The sequence below is a fragment of the Dendropsophus ebraccatus genome, chromosome 8, assembly GCF_027789765.1.
Source record: "Dendropsophus ebraccatus isolate aDenEbr1 chromosome 8, aDenEbr1.pat, whole genome shotgun sequence".
NCBI lineage: Eukaryota > Metazoa > Chordata > Amphibia > Anura > Hylidae > Dendropsophus > Dendropsophus ebraccatus.
In genome coordinates, this window is record NC_091461.1 from 19,474,275 (window position 1) to 19,496,896 (window position 22,622).

Consider the following 22,622-nt stretch of genomic DNA (forward strand, 5'->3'; position numbering starts at 1 on the left):
CAAGAATATAACTACTATAATACTGCTCCTATATACAAGAATATAACTACTATAATACTGCTCCTATATACAAGAATATAACTACTATAATACTGCTCCCTATATACGATAATATAACTACTATAATACTGCTCATTGCAGGTGATAGATATCTTCTTCTCAGACCATAACTCCCTTGTACTTACAAAGTCCTCAGCTTCGGCATATGGTTAAAACTGGAAACTGGTATTGTGGTGATGTTGTTGTTGTTGAGGGTTCTGAAAAAAGGATGAGAACATTTTAATCACACAGAGCTAAAAATTACAGGGATAATGGAGGCAGAGAGTCCCGGGCACATACGTATATACGGGCACATTACTGGAGACAGGATCAGAGCTCTGGAAGGAAATACACACGCTTGTTCCCAAGACAAAAATGTGATAAAAACCACAAGCAGAAATGACAGCCGTTCACCAGCCATCTCTTTAATGCATGTTGCGATGGATTGTTCTGATGTTCTTTATTGGAAAAGAAAAACGAACATAGTTGTGTCTTATGCAACCGCCATGTGTATTTCAGCCAGATGGCCCATTATAGATATTATTGTATTATTGTTTTTTTGTTGGTTTTAAATGTAGCTGAATAAGCTTTCGTGTCAGCCATGGGTGCGATGTGCAGCCATTTCTGTCTTTTTGGCTTGTGCATATTATTGTTTTTTTGTCCCTACGAAAACCCAAAGTATGAACTATGGGGGAGATTAATCAAACATGGTGTAAAGTGAAACTGGCTCAGTTGCCCCTAGCAACCAATCAGATTCCACCTTTCATCCCACACAGACTCTTTGGAAAATGTAAGGTGGAATCTGATTGGTTGCTAGGGGCAACTGAGACAGTTTCACTTTACACCATGTTTGATAAATCTCCCCCATTATGAGTGTGTTTTTTACACACAATACTATGATCATAAACTACTCTATAAAAGTTTCCAGCATTGAGGAACCCTATAAATGACTGCCATATACTTACAAGACCTCCAGCCCCCGAAGAGCACGGAAAGCTCCATCCTCGATACAGCTGATCTGATTCTTGTCCAGTTGCCTATAGAAAAAAAAAAGATTAGACCATGACCATGCTGACACTTCTAGGACAGATCGAGGGTGGAAGCCAATGACACACCCCGACACAGCAAGGTCGTATCAGAACTCAATAGACTTACAAATTCTTAAGTTCTGTAGCTCCCCGGAAGGTTTTTCTTGGAATCGCTTGAATCATATTCTCACTGAGGTCACTGTAAGACAGAAAGAAAATTCTTGTTACTATTATTGGTTACGATTGTGTATCATATCTATTATATAAGTAATATATATATATATAATTATATATATATATATATATATATATATATATATATATATATATATATATATATCATATTCTGCAGTGTGGTGTTACTGGGCATTCAAAGGGAATAGTCAGATAACAAATCTCCAATATATTTTAACCAGGAGGATTTCCTTCAAACTGTATGGGCATCTATAAGATGCACATACAGTTAAGAGCTGTGATGGAGCAAAAAGTTATTGGCTCCTTGGCCTGTCTCTTACTTACTCTTACTCTTTTTTTTATGTTGGCGAGAGGGGGGACCTAGCTACCTTCTGGGGGACCGAACCACTTACTGGATGGAACATCTGCTTGGCAACTGGAGAAACTGCCTATCTAATGGGGAAAACTGCCTACCTACTGGGGGACCTAACCTGTTACTGGGCACCACATCTGCTTAACAAGTGGGAAGACTGCCTATCTAATGGGGAAAGTTACTGACTTCTCCACCTAATAGCGGAACTGCCTAATGGGGGTGTTAGGGGGTGGGGTGGGGGACTGTCTACCTTCTAAAGGGTCCTACCTACATAACTGGGTATTTGTCTACCTACTTGTCTACCTTCTGGGGGGGGGGGGGATATACCTATGAGGGGAAACTACCTACCAATTGGAAGGACCTGTCTACCTGCTGAGTGACCTATCTACCTACTGGGCGAACCTAGCTTAGCCGGAAAACTACCTACCAAATGGGGACACTACCACTTGGGGGGGGGGGCTCCTTACCTATTGAGAGGAGATACCTCCCTACTAGGGGTCATTCCTACCTGCTGGGAAATACTACCCACCTGCTGGGGAGACATCCCTATCTACTGGAGGAAGCTACCATCTTTATTCCATGATTATTGATGCTGTTTCTACCTGCGGAGTGCCTAGCCCTGCCTCGCAGCACAGACTTTTTACAGGGGCGGCCGCTGTGTCTTTGTTAATATTGAAAGTGTTATAATTAGCGCCATTAAAACAGAGTGAAGTTTGCCCCTTCCGAACCTTAATCATGCCAATAAAGGGCAGCAGCGCGTTCCATAGCATTCTCATTAAGAAGCTGGTTTATTAAACACAACTAAGGCTGTAATGAGGACATTATTCACACTGACTTGAATGAGGGCTACAGCCGGAACGGAACCATTATCACAATATGGAGCCAAAAGCCTCGGCAGGGAGGAAGAGGAGAGCGTGCAATGTGATGCGTGACTAACATGATATGCATTTAGATACAACCGCCAAACTGAAATAATAAGAATAATCCTCCTTTTTTAATACAGTGATGTACTAATAGACCCCAGCATTTATAGTGACTGAGGTATAGCACAGGACAGGAGTCCATGGGGCACGGTAAGGAGAGGAGATCACTGATGCAATAACCCAATGTGACAATACAATCCATTCTTTCTTATATAGTATGTTGTCATCATTAGTAGTGCATAAAGTCACAGATATTCAACTGTATGTGCACCATAATCCAGAGACCCGGGCTTTGCTGCCTAATTTTACACACATCTTAAACATACAGACAACCACCACATGTGATTAGTTTCAACCTGTTGCTTTCCAGCTATTGCAAAATGACACCTCTAATGTTGTGGAGAGCCTCAGGTTGGGGAATACTGGTGTGGAGAAATGCGTTAGACACATGCAGCTAATGGAGAAAGCTTTGTTTTCATGTACACTGCCTGAAGTTGGCTATACATAATAATGGAAAGCCCATCTACCAATTTCAGTGCAATTTCGCACACAATCTAATGGCTATACGGGGGGTATGTTGGATTTTAACATGCCCAATTCATTTATTCAGGCCATAGGTCACTATCGCAATATGATACAGGCCTTGGGTTGTAGTCACTAACTGAATATGTGAGGGCAATTGAGTCGTAGAGAGTAGCAGATTATGTTAGAACCATTGGGACATAGTCACTAGTTGATTATGTTAGGCCCACAGGGTCACAGTCACTAGCTGATTATAGTAGACCCATTGGTTTTATAGTTAATAACTGATTATGTTAGGGCCATTGGGTTATAGTTAATAGTTGATTATGTTAGGGTCATTGGGTCGTAGTCACTAACCGTTTATATTAGACCCATTGGGTTGTAGTCACTAACTGATTATGTTAGGGCCATTGGGGTGTAGTCACTAGCTGATTATGTTAGACCCATGGGGTCATAGTCACTAGTTGATTATGTTAGGGCCACAGGGTCACAGTCACTAGCTGATTATGTTAGACCCATTGGTTTGTAGTTAATAACTAATTATGTTCGGGCCATTGGGTTGTAGTCACTAACTGATTATGTTAGACCCATTGGGTTGTAGTCACTAGCTGAATATGTTAGGGACATTGGGTCGTAGTCACTAATTGATTATGTTAGGGCCATTGGATCACAGTCACTAGCTGATTATGTTAGACCCATTGGTTTGTAGATAATAACTGATTATGTTAAGGCCATTGGGTTATAGTTACTATTTGATTATGTTAGGGGCATTGGGTCGTAGTCACTAATTGATTATGTTAGGGACATTGGGTCGTAGTCACTAATTGATTATGTTAGGGCCATTGGATCACAGTCACTAGCTGATTATGTTAGACCCACTGGGTTGTAGTCAATAGCTCATGTTAGGACCATTGGGTCTTAGTCACTAGTTGACTATTTTAGGGCCATTGGATGCCTAAACATGGAAAATACATAGACTCTCTTCTTGGCAATATAGTCCATAGGCATAAACCGAATGACACTTTTATACAGTTTTCATATACTTTATAGACATGATTGAGAATTTCCTTCACATTCAATAACTCTTGGTTCCCGCAGTATGATGAGGCTGCGATTGATGACAGTTTTGCAGCACTAAGACCATCCAAAGCTTCTATAATATAATATATTCCTGATGAAGACTTATTGAGGAGATACTCATCTACGCTGCTCTCATTTCCAGCACATTAATAGATCAAGTAAAGGAACAGAATGTTTGTAGAGCGAAGCGGCAACGAGTTGTGAAAGCTTCACGGGCGTGATAAACATTAGCGCAGAACAGTTTCGACTTTGAAGCTTCTTCTCTGTGCGAGTCACTTGGGTCTTCGTATAAAGACAAACAAAATTACTCATTGTTGCCCGCCAGCCATTAAAATGCCCACGTGTGGCGGCGTGTAACGCGATGAGCTTGTTATACAAGTCGTTCTAAACAGCAAAGAGCGCGGCTTCTAATGGTAATGAAATGTAAAAGGTAAACTGGGGCCGCTAATGCCATGGAATGGAGCTACAGCATAAGGTTCAAAGTGAAGATCCACCGGGGCATTCATAGGATAAAACAATAAGGGGGGGGGGGGGTTCTGGCTTGCGGACATAAAACTGGATTTTTTTTAATGAAAAATTTTGCAACTTTCTAATAAAATTCCAAGACCCAAAACATTGGTGGAGAGCAGCTACAAAGAACATCTATCACTCTGCAGGACCCTCCCTGTCCTACATTATACATAAAACACATTGCTATGAATGGGCATCAAATAATACTTCACTTCCCCTGCAAAGTACTGATAGTGTTTCTCCGAACTGACTTGCTCATACTCTATGTAGTCAGCAGTGATGCATACAGTACAGTATACATTGCTGCTTATATATCTATGGTACAGTATATATTACTGCTTATACATCTATGGTACAGTATACATTGCTGCTTATACATCTATGGTACAGTATATATTGCTGCTTATACATATACAATACAGTATACATAGCTGCTTATACATATACAGTATAGTGTACATTGCTGTTTATACATCTATGGTACAGTATACATTGCTGCTTATACATCTATGGTACAGTATATATTGCTGCTTATACATCTATGGTACAGTATACACTGCTGCTTATACATCTAAGGTACAGTGTATATTGCTGCTTATACATCTAAGGTACAGTGTATATTGCTGCTTATACATCTAAGGTACAGTGTATATTGCTGCTTATACATCTATGGTACAGTATACATTGCTGCTTATACATCTATGGTACAGTATATATTGCTGCTTATACATCTATGGTACAGTATACACTGCTGCTTATACATCTAAGGTACAGTGTATATTGCTGCTTATACATCTAAGGTACAGTGTATATTGCTGCTTATACATCTATGGTACAGTATACATTGCTGCTTATACATCTATGGTACAGTATATATTGCTGCTTATACATCAATGGTACAGTATACACTGCTGCTTATACATCTAAGGTACAGTGTATATTGCTGCTTATACATCTAAGGTACAGTGTATATTGCTGCTTATACATCTATGGTACAGTATACATTGCTGCTTATACATCTATGGTACAGTATATATTGCTGCTTATACATCGATGGTACAGTATACACTGCTGCTTATACATCTAAGGTACAGTGTATATTGCTGCTTATACATCTATGGTACAGTATACATTGCTGCTTATACATCTATGGTACAGTATATATTGCTGCTTATACATCTATGGTACAGTATACACTGCTGCTTATACATCTAAGGTACAGTATACATTGCTGCTTATACATCTATGGTACAGTGTATATTGCTGCTTATACATCTATGGTACAGTATACATTGCTGCTTATACATCTATGGCACAGTATACATTGCTGCTTATACATCTACTGAACAGTATACATAGCTGCTTATACATCTAAGGTACAGTATACATTGCTGCTTATACATCTATGGCACAGTATACATTGCTGCTTATACATCTATGGCACAGTATACATTGCTGCTTATACATCTATGGTACAGTATACATAGCTGCTTATACATCTAAGGTACAGTATACATTGCTGCTTATACATCTATGGTACAGTATACATAGCTGCTTATACATCTATGGTACAGTATATATTGCTGCTTATACATCTATGGTACAGTATACATAGCTGCTTATACATCTAAGGTACAGTATACATTGCTGCTTATACATCTATGGTACAGTGTATATTGCTGCTTATACATCTATGGTACAGTGTATATTGCTGCTTATACATCTATGGCACAGTATACATTGCTGCTTATACATCTATGGCACAGTATACATTGCTGCTTTTACATGCACAGTGTAGTACTGTAGAAGTGCAGTGGGTTGGCAGCCCTTCAGAGCCAATGGCCTACATCACAATGAGCATGGCACACTATGCCATGGAAACAGAATAGTGTGCCAGTTACAATGAAGGAGGTGGCATTCAATGCTCAACCCCTTTTGGAGTCTTGAAATATGACTGGAGATTGTTAGCCAAGCCAGTATCTCTTCCGAAAGGAAAAGTTACCCATCAGTAGAGGGCGGTTTTGAATTTCTTGCCCCTTGTCAGTACAAAGCAGATCTCCCTGCATGTTCCCGCATGGCCTAATAGACTCCCCAACACTTCGACTAAAAGACTCCCCACAACATCTAACATTTTTACATTCTCCGAAAGAAGGAACATTGTCCCAACCCTGGGCAACTGACGCAGGACAACAACCCCAAGACAGCTGTCTGCAGATGGATGACTCTTCCTTCTGGAAGAGATTCTGGCTTGGCTCCCTATCTCCAGGCACATTTCAAGACACACAACTTGGGCACGTTTGAGTCCAGTTTTTCGCCATTTTATTACTGGTGGCCGAAGAAGTTGGATGCATTCCTAAGGAGTCCTGGAAAACATGGATACAGCTAATGGCTATGTTCACACCATATATTTTCGTCAAACCATGGCCGTGATTTATACAAAAATAAAAGTCCATTGCTGTCTAGGAATCGCGGCCGGAGCGTATACACACAGTATTTGCTCCGGTCGGGATCTCTCGCGGTGCCGCAAACAACTGACATGTCAGTTTTCTGCGGTCGCCATTCATTGAATAGCGGCCGCAGAAAACCATGTCAGTGCACACAGTGGAGAGAGAGGCTCTGGCCGCTTGCTTCATTGTGTGCTATGAGAGTTCTGATGATCTTTTCAGGGACCAGCCGTTCTGTGACCCGGCTGGGTCACGGAACGGCCAGTCTCTTACAGCATGTAAACATGGCCAACATCTTCAGCCACTGGTACGTTTGGACTCGAGCATGTTCGATTCAAGCTCATCCCTAGGAAAGAGCATTGACTTGCAGGGATGTTGCCTCCAACAGGTGGCACTAGAGAGCACGCTCAAACCGAAGCTCCATATGTGCTCTATATACAAGATCACTACCAAGAGGGGGGAATAATAACATAGGATCTCAGTCTGGACATGACCCTAACATGTCACTGGAGCATAAGGCTGGTGCATGTCCAGAAGGGTTAGGACCATAGCCGGCAGATCAGACCTCTGCAATCTGACATTACAGCCTTACTGACTGCTGGCGGCCTTGCTTCCAGTTCTAGAAGGAATCTCTGGCGCTTGGAAACAAAAGGATTTTATAAACAAAAGCGAAAATTCTCCTTTTTTCCATTGCATAGTGATGTTTAAAATGCAATTTGTCATCCAAATGTATCACAGACTCCTAGAAGGGTCCAGATGGCTGAACACATGCGCTGATATCAGGCAGTCACATTGACTGACAGCTTTTTTTCTACATAGATTTTCTGCAATGCAACAAAATGCTGCACCAGCAGATCCATGTGTGATGCCATGTATTATTATTCAGCATATTGCAGAAAGCAATCCCTCTGCCGCCCATACTGCTTAGGGTTTCTCTGCTGGACTTCAAGGGAATTGAGATACAGTTATAGGCAAAGGAACCGAGGGAGGTGTGAGCAGGGGCTCTTTGCATTGAAATATATATAGGGGTAATTGAGCTGGGCTGAAGTTTCTTAAAGTGTCACTGCCGTTTAAATTTTTTTGCAGAAATCAATAGTACAGGCGATTTTAAGAAACTTTGTAATTGGGTTTATTAGCCGAAAATGCATTTTTATCATGAAAAAGCAGTTTGAAGCTCTCCCCTATCTTCATGGTTTCCTATGGAGAGGGGAGGGGTGGAGGGAGATGAGGCACCAAAACAGGACAACAAAGAGTTCATTTACAGCTACATCACCGGGCTATTTCCTCTGAAGTCAGTACTGACCTCTCTGACTTCTGAATACCGGCTTTCACACAGGTCCTGCTGTGTAATCCCTTGTTCTCTGCTGCCGACTAATCTCCCTCCTCCCCTCTCCATAGGTTACACAGGGCTCAACTGATGTCAAAGAGTCGTGATTTCCTGATAATGAGCAGTGGATGAGAGAAAGGGGGGGGGGTGGACCTGGGGAAAGTCTTTCTGAATGCTGATAATGGCATATTTGCCTAATAAACCCAATTACAAAGTTTCTTAAAATCATCTGTACTATTGATTTCTGCTGAAAAAAATAAAATAAAAATATGACAGTGACACTTTAAACCAGGGATGGGGAACCTTCGGCCCTCCAGCTGTTGCAAAACTACAATTCCCATCATGCCTTGCTTTGGCTGTCCAGGCATGATGGGAACTGTAGTTTTGCAACAGTTGGAGGGCCGAAGGCTCCCCATCCCTGCTTTAAACCATTAGAATTTTTGGGAATTCTGAATACAAAGGAAGTCTTCACATAGAGAACATAGTCCTTATCAATGCACAGAAGGCTTTGGTACCTATATATACTCATTCTTCTCCATTCATATACATTAAATCACTGCCGCAAACTTCTACCCAGAATATGACGGACACAAGTCGGAATTCTTTGTCTGCTGGCTTGCAGTTCCAAATATGTCCACCATGTGGCGACAGCAGTCTTTCCAGAAGCGTCTTAACAAAGCCATCATGGATTCAATTATAAGCAGCGAGCTGTGCGCACTAGAAAGCTTCCTACATTCACCTTCACGGGACTTCTCAAAGCATTCCTTTCATACGAGCCTCGGCCAAAAAAAAAAAAAAAAAAAAAGAATAACAAGCCGGCATAATGGCCTGGGTCCCCTCTGAGCGGCAGAGACTCAGTAGCAACGCTTGGAGACTCTTAGTAGAAAAGAAGCTGCAGCAGGGCAGAAATCTCCAGTGTGGTTTAGGATTTCCAGTAAGTGGCCGCAAACAAGACACTTATTAGTAACAATGGCGCTCATACACTCGGCTTCTAGGCCCTGCGAGCGGCCAGAGAGAACAATCAGACATCAAACCCAGAGTCCGACAGCAGCCGAAACCCGCAAGAGACGGCCAAAGATCTACTCAACCTGGGGCCCAGACCTCATCGCCGATAATGTCACATAATACCAAGACTAAGGGCGGTTTAAGGCGTCCAGAATATTACAAATCCTGGCAACTGCCGGCCTGACCATTAGTCTGGTCACCCGGGACTTAAAGCTTCACAGATCACTATGATGTTTTCAGGTCGGGTCATTTGGCATAATACGGACATGAAAGGGCGGACATTTTATGTTCGTCTGATCGTTGCCTATTAATAACAACTAATATATAATCATTAACATTCAGAATATTAGTAGCAGCAACTTTTTTTTATAGTCGAGAAGCAGAGCAATGAGTAGGGAGAGAGGCCAGCTCTGGTGGGTTGTGCCATAGGGTGACAAGGGCTTACCCTCTCCACAAGAACTGCTGTGTGAGCAAACATGGGAGTGGGGATAGGGTCCGCAATTTATGGTAAGCCAAACATCAGATGCTTCGGTTCTGGGTGGTAAAATGGGGCCATAATAGGGACCTCACTCACTTCTATGGGCCTCCTTCCCTTCTATAGGCCTCCTTCATTTCTATAGGGCCTCCTTCACTTCTATAGGCCTTCCTTCATTTCTATAGGGCCTCCTTCACTTCTATAGGCCTCCTTCATTTCTATAGGGCCTCCTTCACTTCTATGGGCCTCCTTCATTTCTATAGGGCCTCCTTCATTTCTATAGGGCCTCCTTCATTTCTATAGGACCTCCTTCATTTCTATAGGGCCTCCTTCACGTCTAGGGGGCCTCCTTTACTTCTATGGGCCTCCTTCACTTTTATAGGGCCTTCTTCACTTCTATTGGCCTCCTTTATTTCTAAAGGGCCTCCTTCACTTCACTTCTATGGGCCTCCTTCATTTCTAAGGGCCTCATCATCTTCTATGGGCCTCCTTCTCTTCTATGGGCCTTTTTCTTTCCTCTATATATCACTCCCATATGAGGTTGTTTCTATAAGCATAGCATAATAAATCCAGTACATGGTTTTGCTTTTGGGCGATAGGAATCTCCCCCCTATGGAGGAACTACATTGTTTGCAAACAGGGATAAGAAATTGTCCCAGAATGCATGGAGAGGACATGGGGAGGGAAACAAACACTGGGAGGCAAAATTGGCACTGTGATAGAAGTTTCCTTCTCTTCTATGGACTGCCCTCTCTTCTCTATGACACTTCTCTTCTATGGACTGCCCTCTCTTCTCTATGACACTTCTCTTCTATGGACTGCCCTCTCTTCTCTATGACACTTCTCTTCTATGGACTGCCCTCTCTTCTCTATGACACTTCTCTTCTATGGACTGCCCTCTCTTCTCTATGACACTTCTCTTCTTTGGACTGCCCTCTCTTCTCTATGACACTTCTCTTCTATGGACTGCCCTCTCTTCTCTATGACACTTCTCTTCTATGGACTGCTCTCTCTTCTCTATGACACTTCTCTTCTATGGACTGCCCTCTCTTCTCTATAACACTTCTCTTCTATGGACTGCCCTCTCTTCTCTATGACACTTCTCTTCTATGGACTGCCCTCTCTTCTCTATGACACTTCTCTTCTATGGACTGCCCTCTCTTCTCTATGACACTTCTCTTCTTTGGACTGCCCTCTCTTCTCTATGACACTTCTCTTCTTTGGACTGCCCTCTCTTCTCTATGACACTTCTCTTCTATGGACTGCCCTCTCTTCTCTATGACACTTCTCTTCTATGGACGGCCCTCTCTTCTCTATAACACTTCTCTTCTATGTGCCTCTCTTTCTTATATACCACTTTCATATGAAGTTGTTGTTCCAAGCACCAAGCACACTATAATAAAACTTATCATACAATGCATATATACAAGTCTCTTTATAAGTAATACTTAAAAACTTTTAAAAAGTCAAAAATCTTCGGGTGCGGTTTGCCTTTTGCAGCCCAGTTTTGGTGACTGTCTCACTGACACTGGGACTTTTGGTAAGTATGATATGATATGATAGACATATAATAGTGATTTTGTAATGTTGTTAACATAATATTAGACTGTAACTAGTGCTATATTGGGGTTATTTGTTGCAGGTGCTAGTATCTTTTTTGCAGCAAGCACCAGACATACGCCCTGTTGATGAATCTGGAATAGGCAAAGACCTAACAGCTGTTTGCTGTTCTCTTAAGTAGGAAAGTGGTGAAAAATATTCTGAAATTAAAGTCTTGCGAAACCCACAAAGCATTGACTGGGCTCAAGTATGATATCACTATAATGGTTGACTCTCAGTCCATCCATTTACACCAGTCATCAGAATGTAGCTTCTTCATACAGACTGCATTGAAGATGGGGGGCAGCGGCATGGCTATGGGGTGTGTTATTGGTGTGCTCCCACCCCATGACATGCCTACAATGTAAGGCAGTGGCGGACATATCACTTGTGCAGCTGGTTCAACTGCACAGGGGCCCAGGCCAACAGAGGGGCCATCCAGACTCTGATCCTCAGCCCAGCGGGCCCCTCCACTGCCCCGGGCCTCGTCGCATAGGTTAAATTTATTGCCCATCCACCCATGTATCAGGCGCCTGATTAGAAGTCCTGCCACTCGTCAGCGGCAAGATTCCAGCAGCCACGGCCCGCCCCACATATCGCACTTGTCTATTGGATATGTGAGCCATGGCCGACAGCAGCGGCACAACGCTCTGGCCCCTGCCTCAGGACGCGCACACCAGGGACGTCACCCGGGTGGTCGTACATAGGCGATTGCAGCATCGGGCATCCTGTTGACCTGGAGGACCACTGGGGGCCAGGTGGGTCATTGTGTGAGGGGATGGGGGAAGCCAGGATGGGTAGTGTGTGGGGATAAGGAAAGCCAGGATGGGTAGTGTTTGGGGATGGGGGAATCCAGGATGGGTAGTGTGTGGGGATGGAGGAAGCCAGGATGGGTAGTGTGTGGAGATGGGGAAAGCCAGGATGGGCAGTATGTGGGGATGGGGGAAGCCAGGATGGGTAGTGTGTGGAGATGGGGAAAGCCAGGATGGGCAGTATGTGGGGATGGAGGAAGACAGGATGGGTAGTGTTTGGGGATAAAGGAAGCCAGGATGGGTAGTGTGTGGGGATGGGGGAAGCCAGGATGGGTAGTGTGTGGAGATGGGGAAAGCCAGGATGGGCAGTATGTGGGGATGGGGGAAGCCAGGATGGGTAGTGTTTGGGGATGGGGAAAGCCAGGATGGGTAGTGTTTGGGGATGGGGGAAGCCAGGATAGGTAGTGTTTGGGGATGGAGGAAGACAGGATGGGTAGTGTTTGGGGATAGGGGAAGCCAGAATGGGTAGTGTGTGGGGATGGGGGAAGCCAGAATGGGTAGTGTGTGGGGATGGGGGAAGCCAGCAGGGGTAGTGTTTAGGGATGGGGGAAGCCAGGATGGGCAGTATGTGGGGATGGGGGAAGCCAGGATGGGCAGTATGTGGGGATGGGGGCAGCAAGGATGGATAGTGTGTGGGGATGAGGGGCAGCCAGGATGGGTAGTGTTTGGGGATGGGGGGCAGCAAGGATGGATAGTGTGTGGGGATGAGGGGCAGCCAGGATGGGTAGTGTTTGGGGATGGGGGGCAGCAAGGATGGATAGTGTGTGGGGATGAGGGGCAGCCAGGATGAGTAGTGTGTGGGGATGGGGGGCAGCAAGGATGGATAGTGTGTGGGTATGGGGGGGAGCCAGGATGAGTAGTGTGTGGGGATGGGGGGCAGCAAGGATGGATAGTGTGTGGGGATGAGGGGCAGCCAGGATGGGTAGTATTTGGGGATGGGGGGCAGCAAGGATGGATAGTGTGTGGGGATGAGGGGCAGCCAGGATGGGTAGTGTTTGGGGATGGGGGGCAGCAAGGATGGATAGTGTGTGGGGATGGGGGGCAGCCAGGATGAGTAGTGTGTGGGGATGGGGGGCAGCCAGCAATATTGTGGCATGGTTGGCTTATGGGGGGGGGAGGCCCAGGCACATTTTTTGCACAGGGGCGCTATGCAGTCTGTGTCCGCTCCTGATGTAAGGCAAGGATGGGGAACCTGCAGCCCTCCTGCCATTGCAAAAGTACAACTTGCCTGGATAGCTAAAACTTTGGCATGATGGGAACTGTAGTTTTGCAACAGCTAGAGGGCCGCAGGGTTCCAGTCATCCACATAGAAATCACCATCCAGTCCCAATTATTAAGAAGTCCCATCCCGTCACAGTCAGCAGGCCAGCACAATGGCAGGACTATGCAGCAGAACACAAGGCCATCCTGACCGTGCCCTACCAATCCCTGGCGCAGCGCTCCTCCGCTTTCATTTTACCGCACACTCGGCAAATATCTCCCGAAGAGAGGAAATGATGGAACTGAGAAAGAAAAAGGTCACTGTTGCCGTCTTCCTTCTCTTGTTAATCCCAAATTCACACTTTAACCTGATTGAGCCTTGCCTTGTTTGGTCCTTCCTCTCTGTTCTCTGTTTGAGGGGATTAGATCTGGACTCAGCAGGGGGGTAATTGGCAGACCAGCGTCCCGCTCCCTCTGTGGTTCCATTGCATTCGCTTGGCAGTGCGCCGCCGGACACAAACGGAACGTAGTGGGGCTTATGAATGAGAAGACCGAGCCGAAAGTTTTCAAGAGCTCTTGAGTCTTTGCAGGTCAAGTCTACGCATAGCAGATGTATGGCTGACAAATCGCTTTCATATCGAGAGAGGATGGGAAATGGCCTTCAAGGCATCAGCCCCCCCCCCCCTCTATAACGCCTGGGAACCAGGGACAATGGGAGGCGCCCATGCTGGACACCCTTATACCCTCACACCCCCCATTCATTACCAACTTAGTCGACGTATAGTTCATTGCTAACTAAAAGCCATAAGGATTTTTGAAGGAAATGTTTTTGATTTTTCACCCCCTGTTGCCAAGAGCCATAATTTTCACTTTAAGGGCTTGTTATTTGTTTCCTTCTTTTTAATAGTAACTTTTTTTTTTTACCATTAAAGGGCTTGTTCACTAAAATGTTTTTTTTTTTTTCACATCAACTGGTGTTAGAAAGTGCCAGAGATTTGTAATTTACTTCTATTAAAAAATCTCAAGTCTTCCAGAACTTTTCAGCTGCTGTATGTCCTGCAGGAAGTGGTGTATTCTTCCCAGTCTGGAGAAGAGATGTTCTCTATAGGGATTTTCTGCTGCTCTGGACAGTTCCTGACATGGACAGAGGTGGCAGCAGAGAGCACTGTGTCAGACTGGAAAAAAATACACCACTTCCTGTGGGGCATACAGCAGCTGATAAGTACTGGAACAATTGAGATTTGAGTTTTGAGTTGAGTTGAGTTTTTTAATAGAAGTCAATTACAAATCTCTTTCACTTTCTGACACTAGTTGATTTTTTGTGTGTGAACTACCCCTTAAAAAGGGGTTATCCCGCCTTTGAAAAACATGGCAGCTTTCTTCCAGACGCAGCACCTCTCCTGTCCTCCTTTTTGTGTAACGTTTGTAACGTTGATTTGTGCGACCATATTGTGACACCTAAAACACTTTTTAAAATGCTTCTCTTTAAAGGGCTGTGATTTTTTTTTCTTTTAAATCAGCTGGTGTCAGAAAGTTATACAGATTTGTAATTTACTTCTATTTAAAAATCTGCAGTTGTCCAGTACTTATCAGCTGCTGTATGTCCTGCAGGAAGTGGGATGTTCTTTCCAGTATGACACAATGCTCTCTGCTGCCACCTCTGTCCATGTCAGGAACTGTCCAGAGCAGCAGCAAATCCCCATAGAAACCTCTCATGCTCCGGACAGTTCCTGAAATGGACAGAGGTGGCAGCAGACTAGAAAGAATTAATGGATTTACAACAAAAAAATAAAAAATATTTGTGAGATGCCAGACTACCAAGACAAAGTCCAAGTACTATAAAGTTTAGATCTACTTAACAAAGCCGTATTCCACGCTGAAGAAGAGGAGCGCTATTTTCTCAGCATCTAAGGCGTTTCTCCAGAGATCAACTATTGCCAGCCACGCAGCTTCAGACGTTCCCGAAAAAAAAAAAAAAAAAAAAAAAGGTGGCGTGTTCAATCTCCAGGAAAATGATGTAGCTCCCAGTGCACGGCGGTATGTGCATCGCTTTACTTTGAAGATTCCCTTTAGAATTTAAAAAATCTATTTTTGCTTCTTGATATGCGGGTCAGCTGGAGACGCAGGTATATAGTAGACGGGGAATCGGGGAATCAATACACAGGTCAAGCAAGAAAGAAAAAAAACTTATGGCATCAAAGGACGTGAGGGAGGATAAAGAGACCAGAAGGACGGGTCTCATATATATTATATCCATCTTGTCATTTTATTATTTTATCTATTGTGTATTTTTCACATTTTATACCTATTATTGTGTATTTCATATTTGTGTTTCAATTGGCCTTATGTTAGAGAGGACCTGTCACCCCCCGTGCCAGGGTGACAGGCTCCCGACCCCCAGCTAGATCCCCTTATACAGACCTCATCTGGCCGAGTCCCGCTCCTGGAGATATCCTGGTCAGAAGCCGGCGCGCGCGCTGCAGAGTTGAGTGAGGCTCCATTCATACTCTATGGGTGCCGGACCTATCTCCACAGCGCGCGCGTACCCCTGCTTTTCAACCAAGATCTGTCCGTTCAGCAGGTGATGCAGTTCTTGTCCTAAAAAACAACTTTTATACTTGCAGCCCTGTGTCAGATTGGCGTGGACTAGAGTGTATGTGCCCTAGGCTTGCACAGCAACTCCATCCCTTCTCCCCGCCCTCCTCATTATCAGGAACACCCCCAGACAAGATTTTTCCTATTCATCACCTGTCTGAACACTGCACAGGAGCCTTAACGAACCAGCTCATGTGCAGTGTTCACACAGGTGATGAATAGGAGAAATTGTTCTAGGGGCATTCCTAATGATGAAGAGGATGAGGAGGAGGGACAGAGGGGTGTCGCAATTCTAGGGTATGGGCACTTTAGGCCACGCCAAAAGCAGTTATCCGAAGGTACAAGAGGTTTGGGAGGGTCAGATTGTGGGTACAGAGTCGCTTTAAAGCCTACTGTAAAGTAATAACCTCTATGTGCTGTAAAGAACACCTGGAAGCTCACCGTTACTGCTGCATGCATGGTCCAGTTAACAGTTGGACAGGTGAAGGGGTACTCCGGGCAGAAGCCTTTTTTAATAAATTCTTGGGGATAGATTGTTTGAAAATAAAAAATTGCACTTACCTCCCTGGCTCCTGCTGCATCAGCAGTATCTTATTGATCCATCCAGTTTTGTCTGCTTCCAGGACCTGGTGTTGTGCCTTTGCAGGCCTCTCCAGACAATCAGTGGAAGCAATGTCCTGCTTCTCTTGCTAATAAACTAGACAGGCCTGTGATGTCACAGCCCCAGGACCAGGACAGCAGACAGATTGGCAAGATACCAGTGGCGTCGCGGGAGCCAGGGAGGTAAGTGCAATTTATTATTTGTTTACATGGAACAATATGCGAATTTTTGGGAAATATTTTGCCTCGTTTGATCGTTCGCAGCGTTTACACGTACGATTATCGTTCGAATTCGATCGTTATCGTGCTAATTCGCACAATAATCGTTACGTGTAAACGCAGCATTATCAATTATAATGTAAGGCAGGTGTTTGTTAGAGGTCGATCTATCTGAATAGATGACGGCAGACACGGAATCCCCCGACTCTTTGAAAGGCTTTTTCCTTGGACTTTAGAAAACTTTGCATCTTCTTTGCTTGCGGTATGGGTAACAAGCTCATGCATTATCTGGAGACACGGCATTAGCACAAATGTCTTCAGCTTGATTAAGTGGTTGATGCTTCTCTCCCGAGCAGGAACACCAATCAAGGTGACTCGCCGGGAGATGATACGCCTCGCTTTGTCGGGAATCGTCCTCAGGTCAATAGCTTCAAATGACAACTGGAGCGCACAGCGTGGAGGTGTGGAGAGCTTCCAAGACATCACTGAACGCAGCCTAATGGAAATCAATACCGCAATCAGTGTCTGCATTACCTAAGGACAGACACTATCGAATGAGTTCTGCTATGGCCGCTCCTCCATTGTTCTGTACTGAGCTGTCAGGCAGCTGATGACAGGGCACTATTGCCGAGAGGCGTCCAAGGCTCCTCAAGTTACCGTCCCGCAGGATTTCCTCTCTTACTTTTAGAAGTAGACTTACAGCTAAAATCACATGTTTCAGGGAAGATACAATGATTGCGATAGGGGAGAACTGGTAATGGCCAATTCTACAGCCTTACATATGCATATATGTCTTTTACTGGCATTTTTTTTTTTCAAATCAACTTTGAAAGAAAGTTATATAGATTTGTAAATTACTTCTATAGAAAAATATCCAGTCTTCCAGTACTTATGAGCTGCTGTATGTGCTGAAGGAAGTGGTGTTTTCTTTCCAGTCTGACACCTTTCCAGTGCTGCCACCTCTGTCCATGTCAGGAACTGTCCAGAGCAGTAGCAAATCTCCACAGAAAACCTCTCCTGCTCCTGCTCGTGTAGTGTGGGTGCTAAACAGCTGAGGGTGCCAGGTGTCATCACCCCACTGATCAATTACTGATATTAATAGTTTCTCCTGGACAATCCCTTTAATACCCTGGTACACTCTGGAAGTCGTTTGTCTTTCAAAATGTTGAAAGACAACAACAGACAACGATCAGCCAATATCGTTCATGTCGGCTGAACGTTGTCTTCTATTACACGAGGCAATTATCGGCCGAGTACAGACGATAATTGTTTCGTGGAATAGGGCCTTAAATGTCGGAAAAGTTATCTCTACAGAACAGGAAATGTCGGAAAAGTGATCTCAAAGAATAGGAGATGTCGGAGGAGTGATCTCAAAGAACAGGAAGTTTTAGAGAGGTGATCTCTACAGAACAGGAATTGTGGCAGAAGTGATCTCTACAGAAAGGAAAGATTTAGAGAGGTGATCTCTAGAGAACAGGAAGTGTCAGAGAAGTGATCTCTAGAGAACAGGAAGTGTCAGAGAGGTGATCTCTACAGAACAGGAAGTGTTAGAGAGGTGATCTCTACAGAACAGGAAGTGTCAGAGAGGTGATCTCTAGAGAACAGGAAGTGTCAGAGATGGGATGTCTACAGAACAGGAAGTGTCATAGAGGTGATCTCTAGAGAACAGGAAGTGTCAGAGAAGTGATCTCTAGAGAACAGAAAGTGTCAGAGAAGTGATCTCTAGAGAACAGGAAGTGTCAGAGAAGTGATCTCTAGAGAACAGGAAGTGTCAGAGAAGTGATCTCTAGAGAACAGGAAGCGTCAGAGAAGTGATCTCTAGAGAACAGGAAGTGTCAGAGAAGTGATCTCTAGAGAACAGGAAGTTTCAGAGAAGGGATCTCTAGAGAACAGGAAGTTTTAGAGAGGTGATCTCTAGAGAACAGGAAGTGTCAGAGAAGTGATCTCTAGAGAACAGGAAGTGTTAGAGAGGTGAGCTCTACAGAACAGGAATTGTCAGAGAAGGGATCTCTACAGAACAGGAAGTTTTAGGGAGGTGATCTCTACAGCAGTGCTTCTCAATTCCAGTCCACAGGCCTCACCAACAGGTCATGTTTTGAGGATATCCCATACAAAGCACACCTGTGATAATACCTGATGCACTGAGTATAATTTATCACCTGTGAAATACTAAGGAAATCCTCAAAACAGGACCTGTTGGTGAGGCCTGAGGACTGGAATTGAGAAGCACTGCTCTACAGAACAGGAATTGTGGTAGAAGTGATCTCTACAGAAAGGAAAGTGTCTGGCTATTGTGAGGCTCAGGGGTCAGTATGAAAATTTCGAGATTTCAGGATTGTTTTTTTAATACAGACAAAAATGAAAATGTTTTATTTTTTTTAAAACATATGGTGAATAAAATAAGATGTATACCCTTGGTCACATACTCCGGCAGGGCTGTACAATGTTTCCACTGCCTTGTGTTAAATAATCAGGCGTGCAGTCAGGTTTATGTAACCTCAGGATTCAGCTGACGTGTGGAAAGATAGAAGTACAGGCACTTAAAGGGAAATTCCTTCCGACTCTATAATAAATAATGACTTGGTCTGGCCATGTGTTCTGAAGATGTTTGGGTCTTTGCAGTTCTGGTCTCTGCCTAGATATCTATTAGACACTGAACATATACACAAGTCCATGTAGGTATCATTTGAAAGAACATTTGTTAGCCAATGGTGGACCAAACACACCATGGGGGAGATTTATCAAACATGGTGTAAAGTGAAACTGGCTCAGTTGCCCCTAGCAACCAATCAGATTCCACCTTTCATTTTCCAAAGAGTCTGTGAGGAATGAAAGGTGGAATCTGATTGGTTGCTAGGGGCAACTGAGTCAGTTTCACTTTACAGCATATTTGATAAATCTCCCCCAAAATCCATATATTTTCTTATATAAAATATATTAAATTTTCAAATTTTTTCTATGCAGTCACGAATCGTTCTTCTCTCATCTACTGTATAAGAGTACAGTATGAGCTTATATCACAGTGTAGCTCGCTCTAAGAGGTTGTCATACAGTCACCACTTATATGTTTGCACTCTCTTAGACTGGTACAAGGCCAATGTTCCCACGCAGAGCACAGGCTTGCAAATGCGTCGGCTGTAAAACAGGTATTAAAACCATTTCAATTACCTGGATGTGAACTTACTGTGCACTAATATCTGGTATTAATCATTGCTTCATGTTATTTGTTGCTCGGGGGGTTTACTTGCATCTTCTGCTTCTCTTCAGAATGAATCACAAATGATTTCTATGTCCTTACCTAGTCCCCTAGGCCTTATCGGTAGGACACGTGAAGGAAAAGCCAAGCAGTCTCCTCTCACAGCTAGGAGCCCAACATAAAAGGAAATATTACAGAGGAATGGGTTATGGGAGCGGCTGGGTCACATACATCACCAGCCCCATTCTCTATCATTTTCTCCTGCTCAATGACCTATATGCCATAGACATAAAAAATAGTCAATTGCAAGAAACCTCTCTCCCAGCTGGGGACCGAGGATCCCCACTGACTGATCACGACGGAGACCGCAAAGTGCTCAGAGCGCAGCTGCTTCTATAGGCAAGACTGGCACTCCCGCAGGAGACGGCTTAGTCAGTGCACTAGCTCTATGTTATACACTGCAGTCAATGCTGTAGTCATGTCGCATATACCTTATTTCTATCTGCAAAAGGCTGAGTTATAGTTGCACAACAGCGGGAGTGACAAAGGCTGTACAGCTTAAAGGGATTATGTAGAATTAAAGGGGTACTCCGGCAAAAATATTTTTCTTTTAAATCAACTGATTTCAGAAAGTTATATAGAATTAGAATAGAATTTACTTCTTTTTAAAAATGTCAAGTTTTCCTATACTTATCAGCAGCTGTATGTCCTGCAGAAAGCAGTGTTTTCTTTTCAGCGTCTGACACAGTGCTCTCTGCTGCCACCTCTGTCCGAGACAGGAACTGTCCAGAGCAGGAGAGGTTTTCTATGTGGGATTTGCTGCTGCTCTGGATGGTTCCTGACATGGGCAGAGGTGGCAGCAGAGAGCGCTGTGTCAGAGTGGAAAGAATACAACACTTCCTGCAGGACATACATTTTTTTTTTTGGGGGGGAGTGCACCACCCCTGTCCTCAGGTTGTGTGTGGTATTACAACACAGCTCCATTCACTTCAATAGAACTGAGATGCACAACCACACCCAGACTGAGGACAAGAGTGGCGCTGTTTCTGAAAGAAAGACGCCATCTTTTCTGATCCTTTAAGTACTTAAATATTCATTAGAACAAAATATATAAAAATAAAAATTGTATTTGAGAAGCTACCGATGTAGCAGAGCCGAACTGTACCTATAATATTTTGATGGAGTACAGAGATTTTGCTCTGAGCCGGTAAAGTAGATCTGATTGAATTGAAGATGATCCGTCAATTTCCGATCTATGACTACTTAGACAGTATATATAAATATATATATATATATATATATATATATATATATATATATATATATATATAAAAATTAATTTTTCTTTATAAATTATTACATACAATGGTCTTTCTTTGCTACTTTCAGCAAACTACACTGCAATGGGGTAAGACACAGGACTAAAGGCTGGCCCACGTGACCAAACCATTGCCGGATCTTAACCCCTACAAGTCGTGACCTTGCAGAATGACATTATTTTCTTTAACTGACTCAGAAGGTTCCAGAATATTAGACTGGCGGCCGCGGCCCAGCCAGCGTTCCTGCCTGTAACCAGATCCAGTGAAGGAGATTAGGACTTAAAAAACAAACCTGAGAGAATCTTAATTCCTAAGGAAAGAAGAGGTTTATAGCTGACAGATAAGAAGCAGATCCGTTACATTATAAGGTCCGGACCACACACAATTGTATAGGAGAAGGCGACTCTTAAATTAATAGAGTAGTTGTGTCTCCATCCCGGTGCCATGTGGCGGATTTCTAGAGGAGAAGGGTAAACCTGCCTGACCCCTATATACTGTAAGACTTTGTATTGCGCCAATGTATAGTGACAATAATCCTATGATGAAAGGAAACAGATTCCTTAAAGGGAGCCAGAAAAATCTATATATGGCGTAGTTCACATCACAAATAAGTTCTTATGTACTGTTCCATACCCCAGCACTGTTCTCCTGCTTCCATTGAGAGTTACACGTTGTGGCATGCTGTACTCGCGTCACGGGCTGGAACCTCCTATTTGGCAACTGGACACAAATCTTTCCAAGTGGCCTATTTAAGGCTATGCTTACATCCGAAAATAGCCGACGTCTATGGTATATGTCAGCAAACTGGCAGAACGGTACGTCAGCGCGGGCTCAAAAGCACAAAGCATAAAAAAACGTATATACTTGGAAATGGCCTGAACGTAGTCCAGGGATGGGGAGCCTTCAGCCCTCCAGCTGTTGCAAAACTACAATTACCATCATGCCTGAACAGCCAAAGCTAAAGCTTCGGCTGTCCAGGCATGATGGCAATTGTAGTTTTGCAACAGCGGGAGGGCCGAAGGTTCCCCATCCCTGATGTAGTCACTATTTGACTTCATTCAGTCAACTAAAATCAAAGGATCCGACACAGGCACCCCATGGTATACATTGTTGGGCCAGTATGTTGAAGTATACCTTTAGGGTGCCTTCACACATACCGTATCGCTGCTCCTCTGCCTAGGA

The 22,622-nt window shown here is 43.9% G+C and overlaps 1 protein-coding gene across 4 annotated transcripts in view; it reads right to left on the bottom strand.

Moving 5' to 3' along the window:
- The window catches only part of SLIT1 (slit guidance ligand 1), a 259,852-nt gene that overhangs the window by 80,463 nt on the left and 156,767 nt on the right, over positions 1-22,622 (bottom strand). For 3 of the 4 annotated variants that reach the window (XM_069979970.1, XM_069979973.1, XM_069979971.1), the window contains exons 5-7: positions 1,195-1,266; positions 1,005-1,076; positions 186-257 (exon numbers count right to left, since the gene is read on the bottom strand). In XM_069979970.1, coding sequence (XP_069836071.1) covers positions 186-257; positions 1,005-1,076; positions 1,195-1,266 — 216 coding nt within the window. Of the gene's footprint in view, positions 1-185; positions 258-339; positions 691-1,004; positions 1,077-1,194; positions 1,267-22,622 lie in introns of those variants that run through there. The other variant, XM_069979974.1, reaches the window with a different exon arrangement.